The sequence below is a fragment of the Salvelinus alpinus genome, chromosome 11 (assembly GCF_045679555.1).
Source record: "Salvelinus alpinus chromosome 11, SLU_Salpinus.1, whole genome shotgun sequence".
Taxonomy (NCBI): domain Eukaryota; kingdom Metazoa; phylum Chordata; class Actinopteri; order Salmoniformes; family Salmonidae; genus Salvelinus; species Salvelinus alpinus.
The window spans coordinates 16,970,895-16,992,315 of record NC_092096.1 but is presented as its reverse complement, the minus strand read 5'-3'; the positions used below and the strand labels follow the sequence as shown (position 1 = coordinate 16,992,315).

Here is a 21,421-nt window from a genome sequence, read left to right as displayed (position 1 = left end):
ATGGTATTGCACGGCCACGCAGTCGTGGGCGAACAGGGAGTACAGGAGGGGACTAAGCACGTACCCCGTGTTGAGGGTTAGCGTGGCGGATGTGTTGTTACCTTCCCTCACCACCTTTGGCGGCCCGTCAGGAAGTCCAGGATCCAGTTACAGAGGGAGGTGTTCAGTCCTAATGTCCTGAGCTAGGAGGGCACTATGGTGTTGAACGCTGAGCTGTAGTCAATGAACAACATTCTCACATAGGTGTTCCTCCTATCCAGGAGGGAGAGTGCCGTGTGGATTGCAATAGAGATTGCGTCATCTGAACATCTGTTGGGGCGGTATGCGAATTGGAGAGGGTCCAGGGTGTCTGGGATGATGGTGTTGATGTGAGCCATGACTTCCACAGCATTTCATGACTACAGATGGCTACAGGGCTGCCAAGTGTCTGACATGTCACAAAAAACAGGATAAGAGAATCTCATGTCTGTTACAGGTGGCTAACACACTGTAGGCACCACTGGGTCCACACAGTGAATGTTTAGTGTAGGGCTCTCCAACCCTGTTCCTGGAGAGCTACCCTCCTGTAGGTTTTCACTCCCAACCCAGTTGTAACTAACCTGACTCAGCTTATCAACCAGCTAATTATTATTAGAATCAGGTGCGCTAGATTAGGGTTTGAGAGAAAACCTACGGGACTCTAGCTCTCCAGGAACAGGGTTCTGCACTAGTGAGTCTAGTTTAAATAGCAAACATACTATTATTGTTGAGACCGACCGCATAGTTAAGTCATACATTTCATGCATCGTTAAGTTAACCTCAATCATTAACCTGTCATTCTTCTGGTACTTTAGACAGAGCTGTATATAAATCAGTGTGAAAAAACAAGGCTATAGTGTTGACAACAAACACAGTGAGAATGTCTGCACAGTACAGCCAGCCTTTCCATGCATCGTTGAGTTAACAAACCTCAACCATGCAGCATTAGGTTCAAGTACCAGGAGAATGACAAAGTGGGGAAAAACCCAAGGCTTTAGTTTAAATAGACAACATAGTTTAAGTCAGTCTTTTTATCCATTGTTCTGTCTAAAACCTCAACCAGGCATCATTAAGGACCCAGAGTGGGGAAAAAACATTGCTTGATTATACTTAGGCTAGCGGCAATAACATCCTAGCCACATATTAAAAGCTTTACTGCACTTTTCTTTTCTCCAGGGTGTAGTTTGGTTTTTGTTGCATGGTGTTGTATGATATTATGGCTATAATACAAACAGACTTTTATTAGAATGACGATAAAAGATACAGAGATGAACCCTACTAGTAGCAGACAGCATAGATGTATTAATACAACTGGCGGCTTGGCTACTAAAACCACATTTATACAACGGGGATTTTACCATCTCCCAGTGTTCATGCATTGTTAAACAGCTAGCACCAGAGGAAGAGAGCCAAGTCACCATCAGTCTTTCCACTGCTTCATCAGTGAAACATCAAACCGGGGTTTCATCTTACAACAAATGACCAAATACTGCTTGCATTCCTCCCCACATTTCATATTTCAATGCACTAATGCAAAATTGTTGCCCTTGGTTCAAGGACTGAACGGCCTGCATAGTGCAAACACAGTGCAGTAGAGCAGAGTGATATATTGATTTGTCAGTTGTGTGTGAGAAAGCAGTCTTTCCAGCTCTCACTCATTGACAAAATCATTCACTACTCAACTGGCCTCACTGAGTAAAGTTGACCTTCAAATCCAAACTTTAAAAAGACACCCAGTATATATATATATATATATCTTTCACATACTGAGGTGTAGTAAAACATTTCATAAGAACTCATCAACAAAGCTTTCTAAGGATTGACACGTAGTTAAACATGAAGTCTGTAAATCTTCATGAGAGTGACTGTATTAAAACATGACTGATGGACATTTCATAAACCCCCCTCCCCCAAAAAGTGTCTTTCAAAACAAGTCAGTTTGTTCCAGTTTATTCAAGCTTTTTCAGCGGGGACCCCATTTTTTACAGTAGAATTTCAGGGGACCCCATTATTTCCCCAATAATTTCTTGCGACTCCACCCCAAATCTAATGACAACCTTAAAAATCAACAAATAACCTTCAATTCATTGCATTTTCTACTCTTATCAAAATGAACCAATAAATGCATTTATTCAATACAACTGTATCTTTAAAATGATATTTTCTCCAAAACTTTTGTATATTGCCCCATAAAATATTCGGTACTGTTAATTTGTATTTTGGCGACCCCACTTCAGTGTCACGACCCCGACTTTGAAGAATACTGCTCTAGGCACAAACTGACACGTAGTCAAGGCAACCATGAGTGACATTCGTATTTAACAGTGATGAGGGGTTTTGACAGACACAGGTAGTTGTCAGCTAGAGACAGTAATACAGGTTCAGTTCCTCTTGTTTTGGTTCAACAGGAACAGAGAGTGGAAAAGGAAAACACTCTGTCCACAAACTGTGGGAGATTTATGTGGCGATTCAGAGTGGCAGTGTGTGTGTGTGTGTGTGTGTGTGTGTGTGTGTGTGTGTGTGTGTGTGTGTGTGTGTGTGTGTGTGTGTGTGTGTGTGTGTGTGCGTGCGTGCGTGCGTGCGCGCGCGCGGGGCCTGTTTGTAGGACTAAGTACTCAGGGAGAACTAAGCGGCAGGCTGGCCAAGGCCTTCAGGACACCCTCAGACTCTGAACATCATGTGTGTGAATGACAGATGAAAGGACAAACAGCACCCCAACGTGTGTGTGTGTTTGTGTACAGTACACACACACACACACCACACAAGCTCACCTCTCATCTTTGTTCTGGCGGATGCATCCCTCGATGATTTCCTTCACTTCTGGTATGGCTACCTTGTCAAAACTGGCCGGCTTGACTCCCTGTGGGGGCAGAAACACAGGAGAACATTAAATCAATGTGCCAGCTGAAGCATGAGGCCAACAGAGACCCCCACTTCACCTCATTATCGAGCAGGGGGGCGTCTAGTGGAAAGATCAAGGCCAAGGAATCAAGAGAGAAACAGCGAGAGAGAGGAAGAAAAAGAGGGGGTCTCAGTTAAAAAACAACGTTCAATTCTGGTTGAGTGTAGCAGTGGGTCCTTTTCCTTAGGACAGACACCATAAAAGGGTGTGTGTTGTGTGTTTTGTGGGCCCCAGTGAGCTCTAAACAGCCAGGGTAACCAGCCGTGTTGATTTAACTCAGGGAGTGTGTGGTGTGGCAGGCCTGAAGCTCTAGCTGAGACAGACTTGGAAGTCTGTCACCGGCTCAGCCCAATGTAGCCCAAGTCTGGCTCGAGACGCTTCAGGAAACCTGGGCCCCAAGCATAACGGGATCAACATAGAAACATACATGTGCACACAACATGCGAGCCCCATTAGCCTACCATACAAACATGTTTTACTGGACAACATTGATCAAATGAGGAACAGCTGGGTGTCTTTCCCCTGAGATAAACATGTAAACAACCTGTCTCTCACAACTTGGTGACAAGTCTATTTTCAGACACCATTACAACTCCAATACTGTTGCCATCCTTTCAGATGCAGATGGAAGTGGCATCTACAGCTCATTTGATCCAGATGGAAGTGGCATCTACAGCTCATTTGATCCAGATGGAAGCAGCATCTACAGCTCATTTGATCCAGATGGAAGTGGCATCTACAGCTCATTTGATCCAGATGGAAGTGGTATCTACAGCTCATTTGATCCAGATGGAAGCAGCATCTACAGCTCATTTGATCCAGATGGAAGCGGCATCTACAGCTCATTTGATCCAGATGGAAGCAGCATCTACAGCTCATTTGATCAAGATGGAAGTGGCATCTACAGCTCATTTGATCAAGATGGAAGTGGCATCTACAGCTCATTTGATCAAGATGGAAGTGGCATCTACAGCTCATTTGATCAAGATGGAAGTGGCATCTACAGCTCATTTGATCAAGATGGAAGCGGCATCTACAGCTCATTTGATCAAGATGGAAGCGGCATCTACAGCTCATTTGATCAAGATGGAAGCAGCATCTACAGCTCATTTGATCAAGATGGAAGCGGCATCTACAGCTCATTTGATCAAGATGGAAGTGGCATCTACAGCTCATTTGATCAAGATGGAAGCGGCATCTACAGCTCATTTGATCAAGATGGAAGCGGCATCTACAGCTCATTTGATCAAGATGGAAGCGGCATCTACAGCTCATTTGATCAAGATGGAAGCGGCATCTACAGCTCATTTGATCAAGATGGAAGCGGCATCTACAGCTCATTTGATCAAGATGGAAGCAGCATCTACAGCTCATTTGATCAAGATGGAAGCGGCATCTACAGCTCATTTGATCCAGATGGAAGTGGCATCTACAGCTCATTTGATCCAGATGGAAGCGGCATCTACAGCTCATTTGATCAAGATGGAAGCGGCATCTACAGCTCATTTGATCAAGATGGAAGCAGGATCTACAGCTCATTTGATCCAGATGGAAGTGGCATCTACAGCTCATTTGATCCAGATGGAAGCAGCATCTACAGCTCATTTGATCAAGATGGAAGCAGGATCTACAGCTCATTTGATCCAGATGGAAGCGGCATCTACAGCTCATTTGATCCAGATGGAAGTGGCATCTACAGCTCATTTGATCCAGATGGAAGCAGCATCTACAGCTCATTTGATCCAGATGGAAGCGGCATCTACAGCTCATTTGATCCAGATGGAAGCAGCATCTACAGCTCATTTGATCAAGATGGAAGTGGCATCTACAGCTCATTTGATCAAGATGGAAGTGGCATCTACAGCTCATTTGATCAAGATGGAAGTGGCATCTACAGCTCATTTGATCAAGATGGAAGTGGCATCTACAGCTCATTTGATCAAGATGGAAGCGGCATCTACAGCTCATTTGATCAAGATGGAAGCGGCATCTACAGCTCATTTGATCAAGATGGAAGCAGCATCTACAGCTCATTTGATCAAGATGGAAGCGGCATCTACAGCTCATTTGATCAAGATGGAAGCGGCATCTACAGCTCATTTGATCAAGATGGAAGCGGCATCTACAGCTCATTTGATCAAGATGGAAGCAGCATCTACAGCTCATTTGATCAAGATGGAAGCGGCATCTACAGCTCATTTGATCCAGATGGAAGTGGCATCTACAGCTCATTTGATCCAGATGGAAGCGGCATCTACAGCTCATTTGATCAAGATGGAAGCAGCATCTACAGCTCATTTGATCAAGATGGAAGCAGGATCTACAGCTCATTTGATCCAGATGGAAGTGGCATCTACAGCTCATTTGATCCAGATGGAAGTGGCATCTACAGCTCATTTGATCAAGATGGAAGTGGCATCTACAGCTCATTTGATCCAGATGGAAGTGGCATCTACAGCTCATTTGATCCAGATGGAAGCGGCATCTACAGCTCATTTGATCCAGATGGAAGCAGCATCTACAGCTCATTTGATGCAGATGGAAGCAGCATCTACAGCTCATTTGATCCAGATGGAAGCAGCATCTACAGCTCATTTGATGCAGATGGAAGTGGCATCTACAGCTCATTTGATCCAGATGTAAGCAGCATCTACAGCTCATTTGATGCAGATGGAAGCAGCATCTACAGCTCATTTGATCCAGATGGAAGCAGCATCTACAGCTCATTTGATGCAGATGGAAGCAGCATCTACAGCTCATTTGATGCAGATGGAAGCAGCATCTACAGCTCATTTGATCCAGATGGAAGCAGCATCTACAGCTTATTTGATCCAGATGGAAGTGGCATCTACAGCTTATTTGATCCAGATGGAAGTGGCATCTACAGCTCATTTGATCCAGATGGAAGCAGCATCTACAGCTTATTTGATCCAGATGGAAGTGGCATCTACAGCTCATTTGATCCAGATGGAAGCGGCATCTACAGCTCATTTGATCCAGATGGAAGTGGCATCTACAGCTCATTTGATGCAGATGGAAGCAGCATCTACAGCTCATTTGATCCAGATGGAAGCAGCATCTACAGCTCATTTGATCCAGATGGAAGCAGCATCTACAGCTCATTTGATGCAGATGGAAGCAGCATCTACAGCTCATTTGATCCAGATGGAAGTGGCATCTACAGCTCATTTGATCCAGATGGAAGCAGCATCTACAGCTTATTTGATGCAGATGGAAGTGGCATCTACAGCTCATTTGATCCAGATGGAAGCAGCATCTACAGCTTATTTGATGCAGATGGAAGTGGCATCTACAGCTCATTTGATCCAAATCAGGCCAAATAAATACTGTATTTCCACCATTCAGCATTTCATCAGATGCACAACCTTTAAACAAAAAGGTCCTGGTCAGGGAGGACAAATGGTTCTAAGAGAGTGTCTTGAAACGCAGGACTTTAATAAAGTCCACATCAAGAGGATCCAGTTGTTGAGATGAATAAGTCCAGACCAACATCAGGGCAGTGAGACTCAAGGGCAAGTCATCCTCCTGATACCAAGTTGATCCATATAACCTGAACCCAAGGCAAGTCATCCTCCTGATACCAAGTTGATCCATATAACCTGAACCCAAGGCAGGTCATCCTCCTGATACCAAGTCATTTGTAATAGTTTTTTAGGATCCAATTAACTAACGCCATAACGCTAGCTAATCTTCCTGGGATCCAACACCAATTAACAAGACATTACAAACAACCACAAAACAAGACTTCTAACATTCAACAAGTAGACAATTAAAATACCTGGCAGGAAACACATTTAACATTCAGTTGACGCTTTCTATTTCCTGTTCAGTCACATGGTCTATCGAATTAGATGTTCTTTCTACTTCCTGTCCAGTCATATAGTCTATCACATTAGATGTTCTTTCTACTTCCTGTCCAGTCATATGGTCTATCACATTAGATGTTCTTTCTACTTCCTGTCCAGTCATATAGTCTATCACATTAGATGTTCTTTCTACTTCCTGTCCAGTCATATGGTCTATCACATTAGATGTTCTTTCTATTTCCTGTCCAGTCATATGGTCTATCACATTAGATGTTCTTTCTACTTCCTGTCCAGTCATATGGTCTACCGCATTAGATGTTCTTTCTATTTCCTGTCCAGTCATATGGTCTACCGCATTAGATGTTCTTTCTACTTCCTGTCCAGTCATATAGTCTATCACATTAGATGTTCTTTCTACTTCCTGTCCAGTCATATGGTCTATCACATTAGATGTTCTTTCTACTTCCTGTCCAGTCATATGGTCTACCGCATTAGATGTTCTTTCTACTTCCTGTCCAGTCATATGGTCTACCGCATTAGATGTTCTTTCTACTTCCTGTCCAGTCATATAGTCTATCACATTAGATGTTCTTTCTACTTCCTGTCCAGTCATATGGTCTATCACATTAGATGTTCTTTCTACTTCCTGTCCAGTCATATGGTCTACCGCATTAGATGTTCTTTCTATTTCCTGTCCAGTCATATAGTCTACCGCATTAGATGTTCTTTCTACTTCCTGTCCAGTCATATAGTCTATCACATTAGATGTTCTTTCTACTTCCTGTCCAGTCATATGGTCTATCACATTAGATGTTCTTTCTACTTCCTGTCCAGTCATATAGTCTATCACATTAGATGTTCTTTCTACTTCCTGTCCAGTCATATGGTCTATCACATTAGATGTTCTTTCTATTTCCTGTCCAGTCATATGGTCTATCACATTAGATGTTCTTTCTACTTCCTGTCCAGTCATATGGTCTACCGCATTAGATGTTCTTTCTACTTCCTGTCCAGTCATATGGTCTATCACATTAGATGTTATTTCTACTTCCTGTCCAGTCATATGGTCTACCGCATTAGATGTTCTTTCTACTTCCTGTCCAGTCATATGGTCTATCACATTAGATGTTCTTTCTATTTCCTGTCCAGTCATATGGTCTATCACATTAGATGTTCTTTCTACTTCCTGTCCAGTCATATGGTCTACCGCATTAGATGTTCTTTCTACTTCCTGTCCAGTCATATAGTCTATCACATTAGATGTTCTTTCTACTTCCTGTCCAGTCATATGGTCTACCGCATTAGATGTTCTTTCTACTTCCTGTCCAGTCATATGGTCTATCACATTAGATGTTCTTTCTACTTCCTGTCCAGTCATATAGTCTATCACATTAGATGTTCTTTCTACTTCCTGTCCAGTCATATGGTCTACCGCATTAGATGTTCTTTCTACTTCCTGTCCAGTCATATGGTCTACCACATTAGATGTTCTTTCTACTTCCTGTCCAGTCATATGGCCTACCACATTAGATGTTCTTTCTACTTCCTGTCCAGTCATATGGTCTATCACATTAGATGTTCTTTCTACTTCCTGTCCAGTCATATAGTCTATCACATTAGATGTTCTTTTATTTTTTCTTGAAGGTGGATTTACTTTTTGCCTGAGAAATATGGATTGGTAAAGAGTTCCATTCAGCTATGGCTCTGTATTGAACTGTAGATTCAAGTCAGTTTGTCCTTGGCTTGGGTTGTCTTAGCTGCCCTGAATTTGCCTGTCTGCTTTAGTGGTTATGTGTGTTGCTAGTATGTACTAACTGACCTGAAAAATACTGTTGTAAAAAAAATGCATCTTAAACTTTTTTTAATATAACATTCCTAAAGAAAATCAGATGACTGGATAGTGATTTGTTTTCAACGTGAAGCCATGAGAGATTCTGATGGATTTGGGTAATATTCATACAGACAGATAATCTGGCAGTCCTGTTTTGAGTGATTTTTTTTATATATCTTTCTTTGCTGTAGATGACCGTATAACCGGACAGTACTCTAAGAGTGATAGGACCAGGGATTGACCATATAACTGGACAGTACTCTAAGAGTGATAGGATCAGGGACTGAATCACCTGATTCAGTGTGCTAGATGTTACATACTCTGAACATTTTCTTGTAACAGCAATTTTCCCTTACCCATCTCTGATTCAACCTGAACCCAAGGCAAGTCATCCTCCTCATACCAAGTTGATCAATATAACCTGAACCCAGAAACATTGATGGGAATAGGAGCCAGGAACACAGACTCAAACATGAAGACTAATAAAAAAATAACTCAACGAACCAAACCCTTCCTCTTACTACCTCAGTCTCTTCTCTGCAGTACCCCCCCCCCCCCCCACACACACACACCACCCCCCCACACCAGAAAGTCTTATAAAAAGAAAAGCAAACTGTCAAAACAGTAGAGAAGAAAATGTTCCAGAGAAAGGTAGAGACAGAAAGAGAGAAAAAGAGATTGAGAAAGTGAGACTTACCGGGATGTGAGAGTGAGAGACAGGTCCGACAGACAGAGTTGGACTCACTAAACTGATGTAACCTGGTACATTGAGTTCTGCAGGCTCTGTCCTTTACAGTTCCCAACACAGTGGCTTCTCAGTCTTTACCAACCCCTCCTGTTCCTCACCCTCCAATCTAGAACCTGTCCTTATATAACATTACACACACACACACACACACACACACACACACACACACACACACACACACACACACACACACACACACACACACACACACACACACACACACACACACACACACACACACACACACACACACACACACACACACACACACACACCTCCTAGAGATTCCTGGGGCCAAACAAAGTAAGGGATGACAGCGGAAGAGGTAATGGAATTAAGGAGGACCGGTATTCCAATAACAGGGTGATTAAAAAGGCCTCATTAGGGGTGAAACTCTCACAGTGAATAGAGGTCCTGTAAGCCGGTTACATGCTGGTTCCTTTCTGCCCCCTCACAGAACAGCCAACAATGGAGAGAGAAATGAAAAGGTACATTTAAAATGTTTTACAAAAGACCAGAGGCAGAGGGAGGGTGGAGAGAGTTGATGTGAGGACGGTGTGGGTGGACTAGCTAGGTATGTGGGGGTGAATCCTGTCTTCCAATTAAGTCGAATTGTCACTTAGTCAATGGGGATTCACCCCACTGAGGAACGAGAAAAGGACTAATTATGATCTTAAAAAGGTCCAACACATCAGCTTTTATCTCAATACCAAATCATTTCTGGGTAACAATTAAGTGCCGTACAGTGATTTGTTTTCAATTAAAATCGTCAAAAAGAAGCAAAAATATAGCTTCTTAGCAAAGAGACATTTCTCAAGCAAGAATTTTACTGTCTGGGAGTGTTCTGCGTGGGGAGGATTCATTTTTTATTTTTGCAGAGAGTTATTTAGAGAGAGGTTTGGAACTCTTTCTTATTGGTCTATTAACTAATTTACCGCATGGTGATGTCACCATGGAAGGCCAAAACGCCATCCCACCAAAACATGCAGAAATGTCAAAACAGCTCTTCATTTCCCAAACAGCTCTTCATTTCCCAAACAGCTCTTCATTTCCCAAACAGCTCTTCATTTCCCAAACAGCTCTTCATTTTCCAAACAGCTCTTCATTTCCCAAACAGCTCTTCATTTCCCAAACAGCTCTTCATTTCCCAAACAGCTCTTCATTTTCCAAACAGCTCTTCATTTCCCAAACAGCTCTTCATTTTCCAAACAGCTCTTCATTTCCCAAACAGCTCTTCATTTTCCAAACAGCTCTTCATTTCCCAAACAGCTCTTCATTTTCCAAACAGCTCTTCATTTTCCAAACAGCTCTTCATTTCCCAAACAGCTCTTCCCCTACAGGGCCTGATGTTCTGAATGTCCCAGTATTACTCCATAACGTTTCGACTGCACTTGGCCGTTGACTTGCCTTTCCAGCTCTTTATAATTTCAGTGTTAACGTCACTTCTCAAAGCTGTGCGTTCCTTTTATAATTCAGAGTAGAATTCATATATAAACGTATGTTTTTTTATTTTTAATTGCTCTTAAAAATCCGTCTGTCCGGTCTGGCAGATTTAAATAGTCCAGCTCTCCAGCAAACAAACAAATGGATGACAATATCCCGGACATTATATACAAATGACTGGACTGGGAGCAAGCAGCTGTGTACCAAATGGCACCCAATTTCCTAGATGGGCCCTGGTCAAATTGTAGTGCACTATATAGGTATTAGGGTGGCGTTTGGGACACAGGCAGTGGAAATGTCACTGAGGGTAACAGTCTGAGGCAGGAGGCTGTAATAAGCGTCGGTCTACAGAGCTGGGAGAACAGAGAGACAGGGGAGAGAGACGGGAGCATGCTGGGTCATTATATACCATCAGCGTCATCTAGACACTGTCTGGATTGTGTGTGTGTGTGTGTGTGTAAGTAACATGACAAGACATGATTTTCTTGGGTTGCAGCTCTACAGTCACCGACACAGTCCTGACATGATGTATCCACACAACTTTCCAAAGGCAAAATAATTCCAAGAAGTAATGTGATTGATCACTGAGTTGAAGTTACGGGATTGATTCCCAATTGGTCAACTGACCTCTCTTGGTTACTTCAGCTCACATTGATTCCTCTTAATCACATCCAAGGAAACGCCATAGGTTGCACGTTAGTTCCCAGCAGCTAAAATCCATACCAATCTGATAGACGGTTAAAGTATTAATAGTCCTGTATTCCCATGACAAATCCCTACTCTGATCCCACAGGAGAATGGCATGCAGAGTCACAGTGACTGGGGGGAGGGGGTCCAGAGAAGCTGCTCAGTCATTATCATAACACAGGATTTACGTCTCCCAGACAACCCTCTGTGGTGACCCCTAAAGCTGAGGTCACCCACCGCCGCAATCAGCCATGACGGTCAATAAGCACGGTTCATGGTTCCTCACTGACTAGCCGTCTGTCTGTCCTGTACTTACAAATCATTGGGATTTCCTAGAAAGCTTACTTTAGACTTACACTGATTACATGGAGTAATGTTGAGTACATGGGAGCTGGGTTTTGACCAGCAGGGTTCTGTAAACACATTATATCACAATGACGAGATCAGTCAAAGAGAAGGAAAAGACACATCTGTCTGCATGATGAGATCATCTCATAGCAGTAACACTCAGCTCAAAAAGACATTGATTACATTTCCCATCCACCATCCACCCGGCCATCCACCCGGCCATCCCCCCGGCCATCCACCCGGCCATCCACCCGGCCATCCACCCGGCCATCCACCCGGCCATCCCCCCGGCCATCCCCCCGGCCATCCCCCCGGCCATCCCCCCGGCCATCCACCCGGCCATCCACCCGGCCATCCACCCGGCCATCCCCCCGGCCATCCATCCACCATCCACCCGGCCATCCCCCCGGCCATCCACCCGGCCATCCACCCGGCCATCCCCCCGGCCATCCACCCGGCCATCCCCCCGGCCATCCACCCGGCCATCCACCATCCACCCGGCCATCCACCATCCACCCGGCCATCCACCCGGCCATCCCCCCGGCCATCCACCCGGCCATCCACCCGGCCATCCACCCGGCCATCCCTACAATTGTTTCTGGTTGCAGAGTTGTGTTGTGTCATGTGATTAAAACACCTCCAGGACAATAAGGAGGGATCAACGCTTTACGGATGAACTGGTGTAAAGGAGAGGGCAGCCCCCAAAACATAGTCCTGTCTCCCCTCAGAGAATGTCTTCCTGCCTTCCCCTGTCCACTAGAATGCCAAGCACTAGAGGAGGTGGCATCCTTCAGCTGCTGTCTACAACTCTCCACAGTCCCCTTTCCAACAGGCCATTATGGAAGCCATTCACAGCTAACATGAGGACTGTGTCATTCCTCTCTCCCTCCCTGGGATTCTGTGGCCCCTTAGGATGGACAGGATATCCTGTGAGGAGGAAGAGCCGGTACAGAGGAGGAGGGAGCCGGTACAGAGGAGGGGGGAGCCGGTACAGAGGAGGGGGGAGCCGGTACAGAGGAGGAGGGAGCCGGTACAGAGGAGGGGGGAGCAGGTACAGAGGAGGAGGGAGCCGGTACAGAGGAGGAGGGAGCCGGTACAGAGGAGGGGGGAGCCGGTACAGAGGAGGAGGGAGCCGGTACAGAGGAGGGGGGAGCCGGTACAGTAAGAGGAGGAGGGAGCCGGTACAGAGGAGGGGGGGAGCCGGTACAGAGGAGGGGGGGAGCCGGTACAGAGGAGGGGGGAGCCGGTACAGAGGAGGAGGGAGCCGGTACAGAGGAGGAGGGAGCCGGTACAGAGGAGGAGGGAGCCGGTACAGAGGAGGAGGGAGCCGGTACAGAGGAGGGGGGAGCCGGTACAGAGGAGGGGGGAGCCGGTACAGAGGAGGAGGGAGCCGGTACAGAGGAGGAGGGAGCCGGTACAGAGGAGGGGGGAGCCGGTACAGAGGAGGAGGGAGCCGGTACAGAGGAGGAGGGAGCCGGTACAGAGGAGGGGGGAGCCGGTACAGAGGAGGGGGGAGCCGGTACAGAGGAGGAGGGAGCCGGTATAGAGGAGGAGGGAGCCGGTATAGAGGAGGAGGGAGACGGTACAGAGGAGGGGGGGGAGCCGGTACAGAGGAGGAGGGAGCCGGTACAGAGGAGGGGGGGAGCCGGTACAGAGGAGGAGGGGGCGGTACAGAGGAGTCAGAGAGGAGGGGAAGTCAGTGAGTGACAGTGGGAGATGGGGCCTGTCTGTGTGTTGAAGACATGACAGTGGGAGATGGGGCCTGTCTGTGTGTTGAAGACATGACAGTGGGAGATGGGGCCTGTCTGTGTGTTGAAGACATGACAGTGGGAGGTGGGGCCTGTCTGTGTGTTGAAGACATGACAGTGGGAGATGGGGCCTGTCTGTGTGTTGAAGACATGACAGTGGGAGATGGGGCCTGTCTGTGTGTTGAAGACATGACAGTGGGAGATGGGGCCTGTCTGTGTGTTGAAGACATGACAGAGAGAGAGCCTTGCTGACACTGAGGACAACTGGAGGACTGAGTTTTAGGTTTCATGTAAAAACCTCAGTGACAGGAAATAACTTACATTAACATCTCAGCCAGCCTTGAAGAAAAGTGATTCGGAACAGAACGTAAAACAAAACCTCTATGGTATTTGGAGTATTTCAGGATTGCTCTTCCTGCAGAATGATTTCACCAGTGTGGGGTTTAGCCTACCTATACTGGCTTTACTGGTTGACTGAGGAATTCCCACACTTGAGCTCAGAAAAGGCTGTCTGGATGAACCACAGAACCGTCTGTGATCTACAGAAGCAGCTGAGGAAGCATGGAATGCAGACAGGTTTGACCTCTACTTCTCTCAAAACAAGAACACACCACAGCACAGTAGACCCACCGTCTCCCCCTACTGGTGACCTTCACAGAATCCCTCACTGAGCCTCTGGGTTTGTCCCCTAGGGTGCCATGGGCCCTGGTCAAAAGTAGTGCACTACTGTATATAGGGTGCAGTTTGGGACAGTCAGAAAGCCTTCCTCTTTTTCCATCTAGAGCAGTAGCATCATGTGCTTGTGGCCACGGCTCCATCTGAACCAGACAGAGCTCATGACTGCCTCTATTTGACCAGGCCGGAGAGGAAACAATCCAATTTGAGGAAAGAGAAAATAGAAAACGAAAGGTCATCAGTTAATAACAGATGAGATAAAGAGATGTGGGGTGGCAGAGGCGGAGGGGACCTCGGGCGATTATACAGAGGAGAGGCAGTAAGCACAGGACTAGCCTGGTCCCAGATCTGTTTGTGCAGTCAGTTGGCGAGTCAGCACCAACAGATCTGGGAACAGGTTAGCACAGGAAGGCCATGCCTCGTCACACAGCCACTGATGATGAGGAATAACAAGACTCAAATGTCATCTCTGCACTCAGGAAGGCCTTCCTCATTCTCAGCGCTTGGTCATAGTAATACAATAGGGTCAGCTACGTCTCCGGATCTATTTGTTTACCAAATCAGCAAACTGGCTAGACCGGCACATTAGGGGACCTATTGTAAACATCTCAATTACAACAAATACAATGTCATGTGCTGTATGTGAATACAGGCCTGGATTCTGTAGTGGAGTGAAGCGCTCGTTCCCTGGCAACCAGACTAGCAACTGTAAAAGTCAGATCTACAACATCATTACTCGTCACATTCAGAGTTAACAGTTGAACCCTTGTAAAAACCTGACCATATCAAAGTTAGACGCTCCTCCCAGTGTCAGAGTCCTAGTTCAACAGCCTATGGCAGACATCTAAATAGTGAAAGTCATTGTGAAACTGCGGAGGCGAATGTTTCTCAACATCGTAAATGATATGCTGCTTGCTGGGGTAGGCTGGGTGACTATAGGGGAATGGGGAATACCTGGCAGCACAAAGCAAGGAGGGTATGTGTGTGTGTGTGTGTGTGTGTGTGTGTGTGTGTGTGTGTGTGTGTGTGTGTGTGTGTGTGTGTGTGTGTGTGTGTGTGTGTGTGGAGTTAAACTCTCTGCCCCCAGGGGGAGAGGAGGCGGATGAGGACGTGGAGTCCTCCTCCCTAGTGATCAAACATGAGCTTTATGATCGACTGAGACCATAAAGAACAAACCACACAGACACATACAGGCCTAGTGTATGTGAGACTGACTGCAACCCAAAGGAATGAGACAGAGACAGAGAGAGACCGAGACAGAAGAAGAGAACTAGAGAGAGGGTGGAAAAGAGGAGAGGAAGAGAGGAACGGCAGGTAGACGAAGACAGAAAACGTGTAATTGGCAGTGACATCCAGAAGGGGAGAGGATGGAGGGGCTGGACCAAGGCGTTTTAAGATGGAGGATACTTACGCTGGTAACTCGGCGGTAGATCTGTGCAGCGTTCTGGCACTCGGAGTAGGGGTACTCTGAGGTGGCCATCTCCAGCATGCACATCCCAAAGGCATACACATCCACTGACTCGTCATACTTCTCCTCATACATCTCAGGGGCCATGAACTCTGGGGTACCTTGAAACGGATCAAAACGGAACGGGTTCAGAACTCTCTGTGCCTCACACTGCTGTGTCTCCTCCGGCCCAACTCACCCAGGAGGGCCAGAGGGGAGAGGAGGAGGAGGAGGAAAGGACGAAGCCACGGGACAGGCCGCCGACGTACCACCTGCGAGGAGAGAGACAGAAGAGAGAGCGGAGAGGGGGAATGGTGGGAGCAAAATAAAGAAAATAAATAAAAAAAGAGAAGGGGGAAGCTGGCTTCAGTTTAGTCAGAATTGAAACAAGCACAAGTTTTTCTCTGTAAGGCCTTTTATTGGGGCCAAGAGAGAGAAGGGGGAGACAGGTGCACAGAACATGCTGATTGGCCCTTGTGCTGATACTTTGTAATCAAGCAATTGGGAGCAGTCTGGTTAGAGAAGACTCAAACAGGAGAGGGGTTGAGAGGACGACAGGTTGTTAGACAGACAGGTAAATGTAAGTTCAATCCCCTCCCCATTCAGACACAAACGCCTGATTGGATAGCTTTGTAACAGGTGAGTCTGAAATAGCCAATCGAGGGCCTTTATTACTACATTTGTCCTACTGGTGCGGTTATCAACGTAGCTATGGAACTAACTTGTGTCAAAACCTCCTCTTTCACAGAGAAACACCATACATGTCTTAGTGTCACTTACCTGTTAGTTGACCTGTTGGAAGCAAAGGTTAGAGTAGGTTGGTTAGGCCCTGAGATAAGCCTATCCCATAGCTAGTGACTGAACAGCCCTGTTCCGTGCACCTGGTCACACTGGTATGAAGCAAAGGTCTTACACAGAAAAACTATTATTTACAATTTGGGAAATGTTTATTTAATGTTTATTTTCACTTACCAGAACCACTTACTGTGACTGCAGTACATATGATACTATTATCCAGTACTGCAGAATGAGGGAGAGCCTACATGTTTTAAATACTCAAGAGCATAGACAGACAAAAAAGAAAACAGGTTGATTAAGGGGAAAAAGCTGAGCAGATAGAGATGGCCGTATCAGGTGATCTTAAAATGCTGCGGGGGAGAACACAAAACCCACGGGGAAAACGCTTTCAGAGAGAGAGATATCACATTGGCTGCATCTGAAATGGTCCCCTATTCCCTATATAGCGCTCCTATGGGAGCCCTACGGGCCCTGTTCAAAAGTAGTGCACTATATAGTGAATAGGGGGCCATTTCAGGCACATTCATTATCATTGTCAGCATGTGCATCTTAGACTTTAAATCAGGCTTAAAGTAAACAAACCACAGGTCTCCACCCAAACCCAAAGAGAAAATATGTTTTTTACCCACAAGAGGGGAAAACTCCACATTTATGGTCAACATTTGTGGGATTTCACGATGTGGCTAAAGACCTGCTGTCATTAGGGCAATTTACAAGCTCCAACACACCACAGTTTATGGAACGTTAGAGTGCTTTCACCTGCTTAATATGAATTTCAATTAGCTTTTTCTGGCGTAACTGATCGTTTTCAGATGGGGGAACAGAGACCAAAAGGTGTTTTCCCCTTGTTAAAACAGGGAACTGGCTGGCACAGCAGAGCCGGGGTGGTTCCCCAGTTTCACCCCGAGACCAGTCAAACACAACCAGCCCTGGAGGAAACTGGAGGCCCACGGAGTACTGCGGTCAGGGAGAGCCAGGCGCTGAAAACCTGTGGTCGGCTCACGACAAACGGGGCTTGGAATCTTAAACACTTTTAAAAAAGAAGTCAGGAATGAATTTAAAATATATTTTACTTTTATCCAGTCCTTCCAACCCAGTCTTATCCCGTCCACCCAAAACCCTCACATTCCATTCCAGAAGGTGTCAATTTAAATCCTAATATATTTTAAATTCAACCATCTGTGGGGAGGTCGGAAGGGACGAGGGAATGGATCTGGCTTTGACACAGGTGTTGGGGTGGAAGGTGAAAGGTCAAGGGTCAAAAAGGTTAAAAGGTCAGTAAATCAGCCTATGGGGTCGTACCTATGACACTCTTGGCGAAGGAGGCCCGTTTGAGCGTAGCCAATCCCAGGTCTCCTATCTTGACGGAGCCAGTGGGGCCGGTGATGAAGATGTTGTCACACTTCAGGTCCCTGTGAATGATGGGAGGGGCCCGGGTGTGGAGGAAGTGGAGCCCCTTTAGGATCTGACGACACCAGCTACGCAGAACCTTGATCTTCATCACCTTGAACCTCTTCAGATACCTAGAACACAATCAGAACAAACCGTGACGAGACTGTGGAACGTTTCTAACCAGTGTTGTTTTGATATAACTGATGAACCGTTATCTTCAGCACCTTGAACCTCTTCAGATACTGTACCTACAACACATTTTAAATATTCATTTAGCCAGTACAAGTTGTCATTATAAATGTGAGGTAAAGCGTTGAGAACAAATTAGCTTTTACAATACCAAAACAAGCAGTGGTGAGATGAGGTGTAACACATTTCTATCAGGTGTTGTTTACAATCACATAGGTGATTAATGATTATCACTTAGCGACCGTTCCATAGGTGCATGTTCATGAATTGTTTATGGTTCATTGAACAAGCATGGGAAACAGTGTTTAAACCCTTCACAATAAAGATCTGTGAAGTTATTTGGATTTTAACAAATTATCTTTGAAAGACAGGGTACTGAAAAATGGACGTTTTTTTATTTGTTGCTGAGTTGATATATATTACACATACGTAATATTTTCTACATACTTTATACTATATCTGGTTTTAGTTTAAGTTTACACTGAAAACGTCCATCCAGAAATGTATTTCTAAAAACCCTGTTTGGACTCAGCAGGCCCGAACAAACACTTATGTGGCCCGCCCAAGGATTTACATGGCAGACCAATCCCTGGTGCACCTGTGTTTAGACTACATGTGTGTATCTGGATCAGTACCCTGAGTGTTACAGTGCCTGACCTCGGTGTCTTGTCTTTCTGCACTGGGCTCAGGCTCCCATGTTGAACCCCCCCCCATGGCTGTGTGGGTGATAACCACGTGGACCTGACCACCAGACCAGGCTGGCGCCAGATCAACCAGCCTGCCGCCCTGCCACCCCACCCAGCCATGTGCCAGGCTCTCTGGCTCTGGCCCTCCTGAGAGTATGGCACAGCTCCTGGTACTATAGTATGACCTAGGGTGACTACCAGCCAGGCAGGCCCAGACAGGGGACTTAGTTGTTTGTGTCTCCCTGGTCTTGGCCCAGGCCTGTACGGCTGCTAGGAGAGAGGGCTGTATGAAAGATGCCGCCAACGAAACCAAGTCCAGGGGCAATATACTGTACCACATGGAGAAGAACAAAAGGGACTTTTCCTTCCATCAGTTCATCTTTTTCTTCCATCAGCTTTAAAGATAGTTTCTGTTTTTCCACACATTTAATTCATAGCCATATACAAGTCTTACTTCCATAACAGAGACAGTCTTACAGGAAGTCGATAATCTAGGCCATGACAATATTACAAGCAGTGGATAATGTAGGCCATGACAGTGTTACAGGAAGTGGATCATCTAGGCTGTGACAGTGTTACAGGAAGTGGATCATCTAGGCTGTGACAGTGTTACAGGAAGTGGATAATCTAGGCCGTGACAGTGTTACAGGAAGTGGATCATCTAGCCCATGACAGTGTTACAGGAAGTGGATAATCTAGGCCGTGACAGTGTTACAGGAAGTGGATCATCTAGGCCATGACAGTGTTACAGGAAGTGGATAATCTAGGCCGTGACAGTGTTACCGTCCCCATAGTGAAGGTACAGTAGTTTGGGACACAGCACACTGACTCTTCCACAGGAGGGAGCTGCTGGTCTGGTCCAGAGTCCTGAGCTGCACTGTCTGTCCTGTTGTGGGCCCAGACAGACTAGCACCACGTGGTCAGTACAGGTACCACACCACAGCAGATTGGACAGGCAGCCACACTGACACCCTCTCTTTTTGTCTTTGTCTGAATGCCTGTCTGTCTGTCACTCTCTCTCGTTCTCTCTCCGTCTCTCTCCATCCTCACTGTCTGTCTCGCTCTTTCCCCTCCCCCTCACTTTGTCTTTCTGTCTCTCTCACTCTACCTCAGTCTCGCTCCCTCCCTCCCCTTCTCTATCAAGAATGTGAGGAATCTGCAGCAGCAGCAGCTGGCAGGTGGGCAGCTCTCCCAGCTCTCCCAGAATGCATCAGTCCCATGGAAGGTGGGGTGGTGGGCGGCACGCAGTCCGTTGCCCAATTCTACTGTAGCTGTCTGCTCTACATTCAGGTTTTATTGTTACCGCAAAGAACACTGGGCCAGACCCAGACCCAGACCCAGACCCAACCCAGACTGGCCTGCTGCCCCCCTGTCCTGTCCGCTTCTGTTCTCTCTACATTGTCAGGGGTTTTGTCATGTGTGTCTGTGTGTGGCTCTAGTGTGCCAGACCGAGTGTAGACTAGCTAGCAGCAGGGAGGTAGGGAGATGGACATGCGTCCTGGGCATGGTTAGACAACACAACAGCATCCTGTTAAGAGGTACCACTCTGCTCTCAGGGCTCACACACAGCTGTGAAGTGCTTATTATGGAACACTCAGAAAGCCCTATTTGACTAGCAGATGTGCCTACGCATAATATGAAGGTCATGGAACAAGGAAAAGGTTTAGTAGAAGGACAAATAACACTAAGACATTTCCTTTGACATTTTCATATCTCCGTTGGTGGCAGAGAACAACAGTAGGGGGATGAGACGGTAGAGGTTGACGAATGGAGAGGTGGACGTTCACCAAAATGTTTAGTGTCTGTGTGTGTCTGTTTAAAAGCCTACAAGCTTGTCAGTACTACTCACGTTTTGAGGGTGCCTGATGTCATAAGCTCTGTGACCAGCACGATGCACTTGGAGTTCTTTCCTTTGGAGGGAGACTCCCAGGAGTCGTAGAAGCGTACAATGTTATGGTGCTGCAGACCCTTCAACATCTCAGCCTCCTCCTTGAACCTCTGACGCTCCGTCTTAGACAGCTTACGATCCTGTAGGAGAGAGCAGGAGAAACATCTAGCAAACAATAGATTTCACATTCCATTTCCAGTTGTCTTGACACATAATGCTTTACAATAACCCAGCCTAAAGTATAGGACAGGACCCAATCAATCAATAAACCAATCGTTCAATCAATCAAGTGTTCATAAAGTCCTTTTTACATCAGCAGTTGTCACAAAGACAGTGTTTCACAGTAACCCTGCCTAGTCAAGCCATGAACCACACAGGAAGAACTGAGAAAACAAAAACAAAACAGACTAGCTAGCGAACCTACATACTTCTCAGTTGTCCTATTTTAACAGGCTGGGTCCCTCGAACTTAATGGGAATACCAGTTCAGTGCTGGCCTGCACCATAAACCATATATGCACCGGCCATTGCGGTCAGGGAAACACTAACAAACATGGCTGTACATTTAAAAAGGGTGAGTTTGAGGGGTTTGACTTGTTTTATGGAGATTCCATGTTTGTGGTTAAGAAATATTTCTGTGGCCGAGAGGGTTGGTACTGTTAAACGGATACATGGGGATTTCAGCAATGAGTCCCTTTAACAACTTCCCCAGAATCAGATGAACTAGTTGATACCATTTTATGTCTGTGTCCAGTATGAAGGAAGTTAGAAGTAGTTTCGCGAACCAATGCTAAC

General features: G+C 46.1%; 1 protein-coding gene across 15 annotated transcripts in view; it reads right to left on the bottom strand.

Moving 5' to 3' along the window:
• The window catches only part of wnk1b (WNK lysine deficient protein kinase 1b), a 179,230-nt gene that overhangs the window by 61,263 nt on the left and 96,546 nt on the right, over positions 1-21,421 (bottom strand). For all 15 annotated transcript variants that reach the window (XM_071331851.1, XM_071331841.1, XM_071331844.1 and 12 more), the window contains exons 3-6: positions 20,589-20,767; positions 17,775-17,995; positions 15,639-15,796; positions 2,790-2,878 (exon numbers count right to left, since the gene is read on the bottom strand). In XM_071331851.1, coding sequence (XP_071187952.1) covers positions 2,790-2,878; positions 15,639-15,796; positions 17,775-17,995; positions 20,589-20,767 — 647 coding nt within the window. The remainder of the gene's footprint in view (positions 1-2,789; positions 2,879-15,638; positions 15,797-17,774; positions 17,996-20,588; positions 20,768-21,421) is intronic.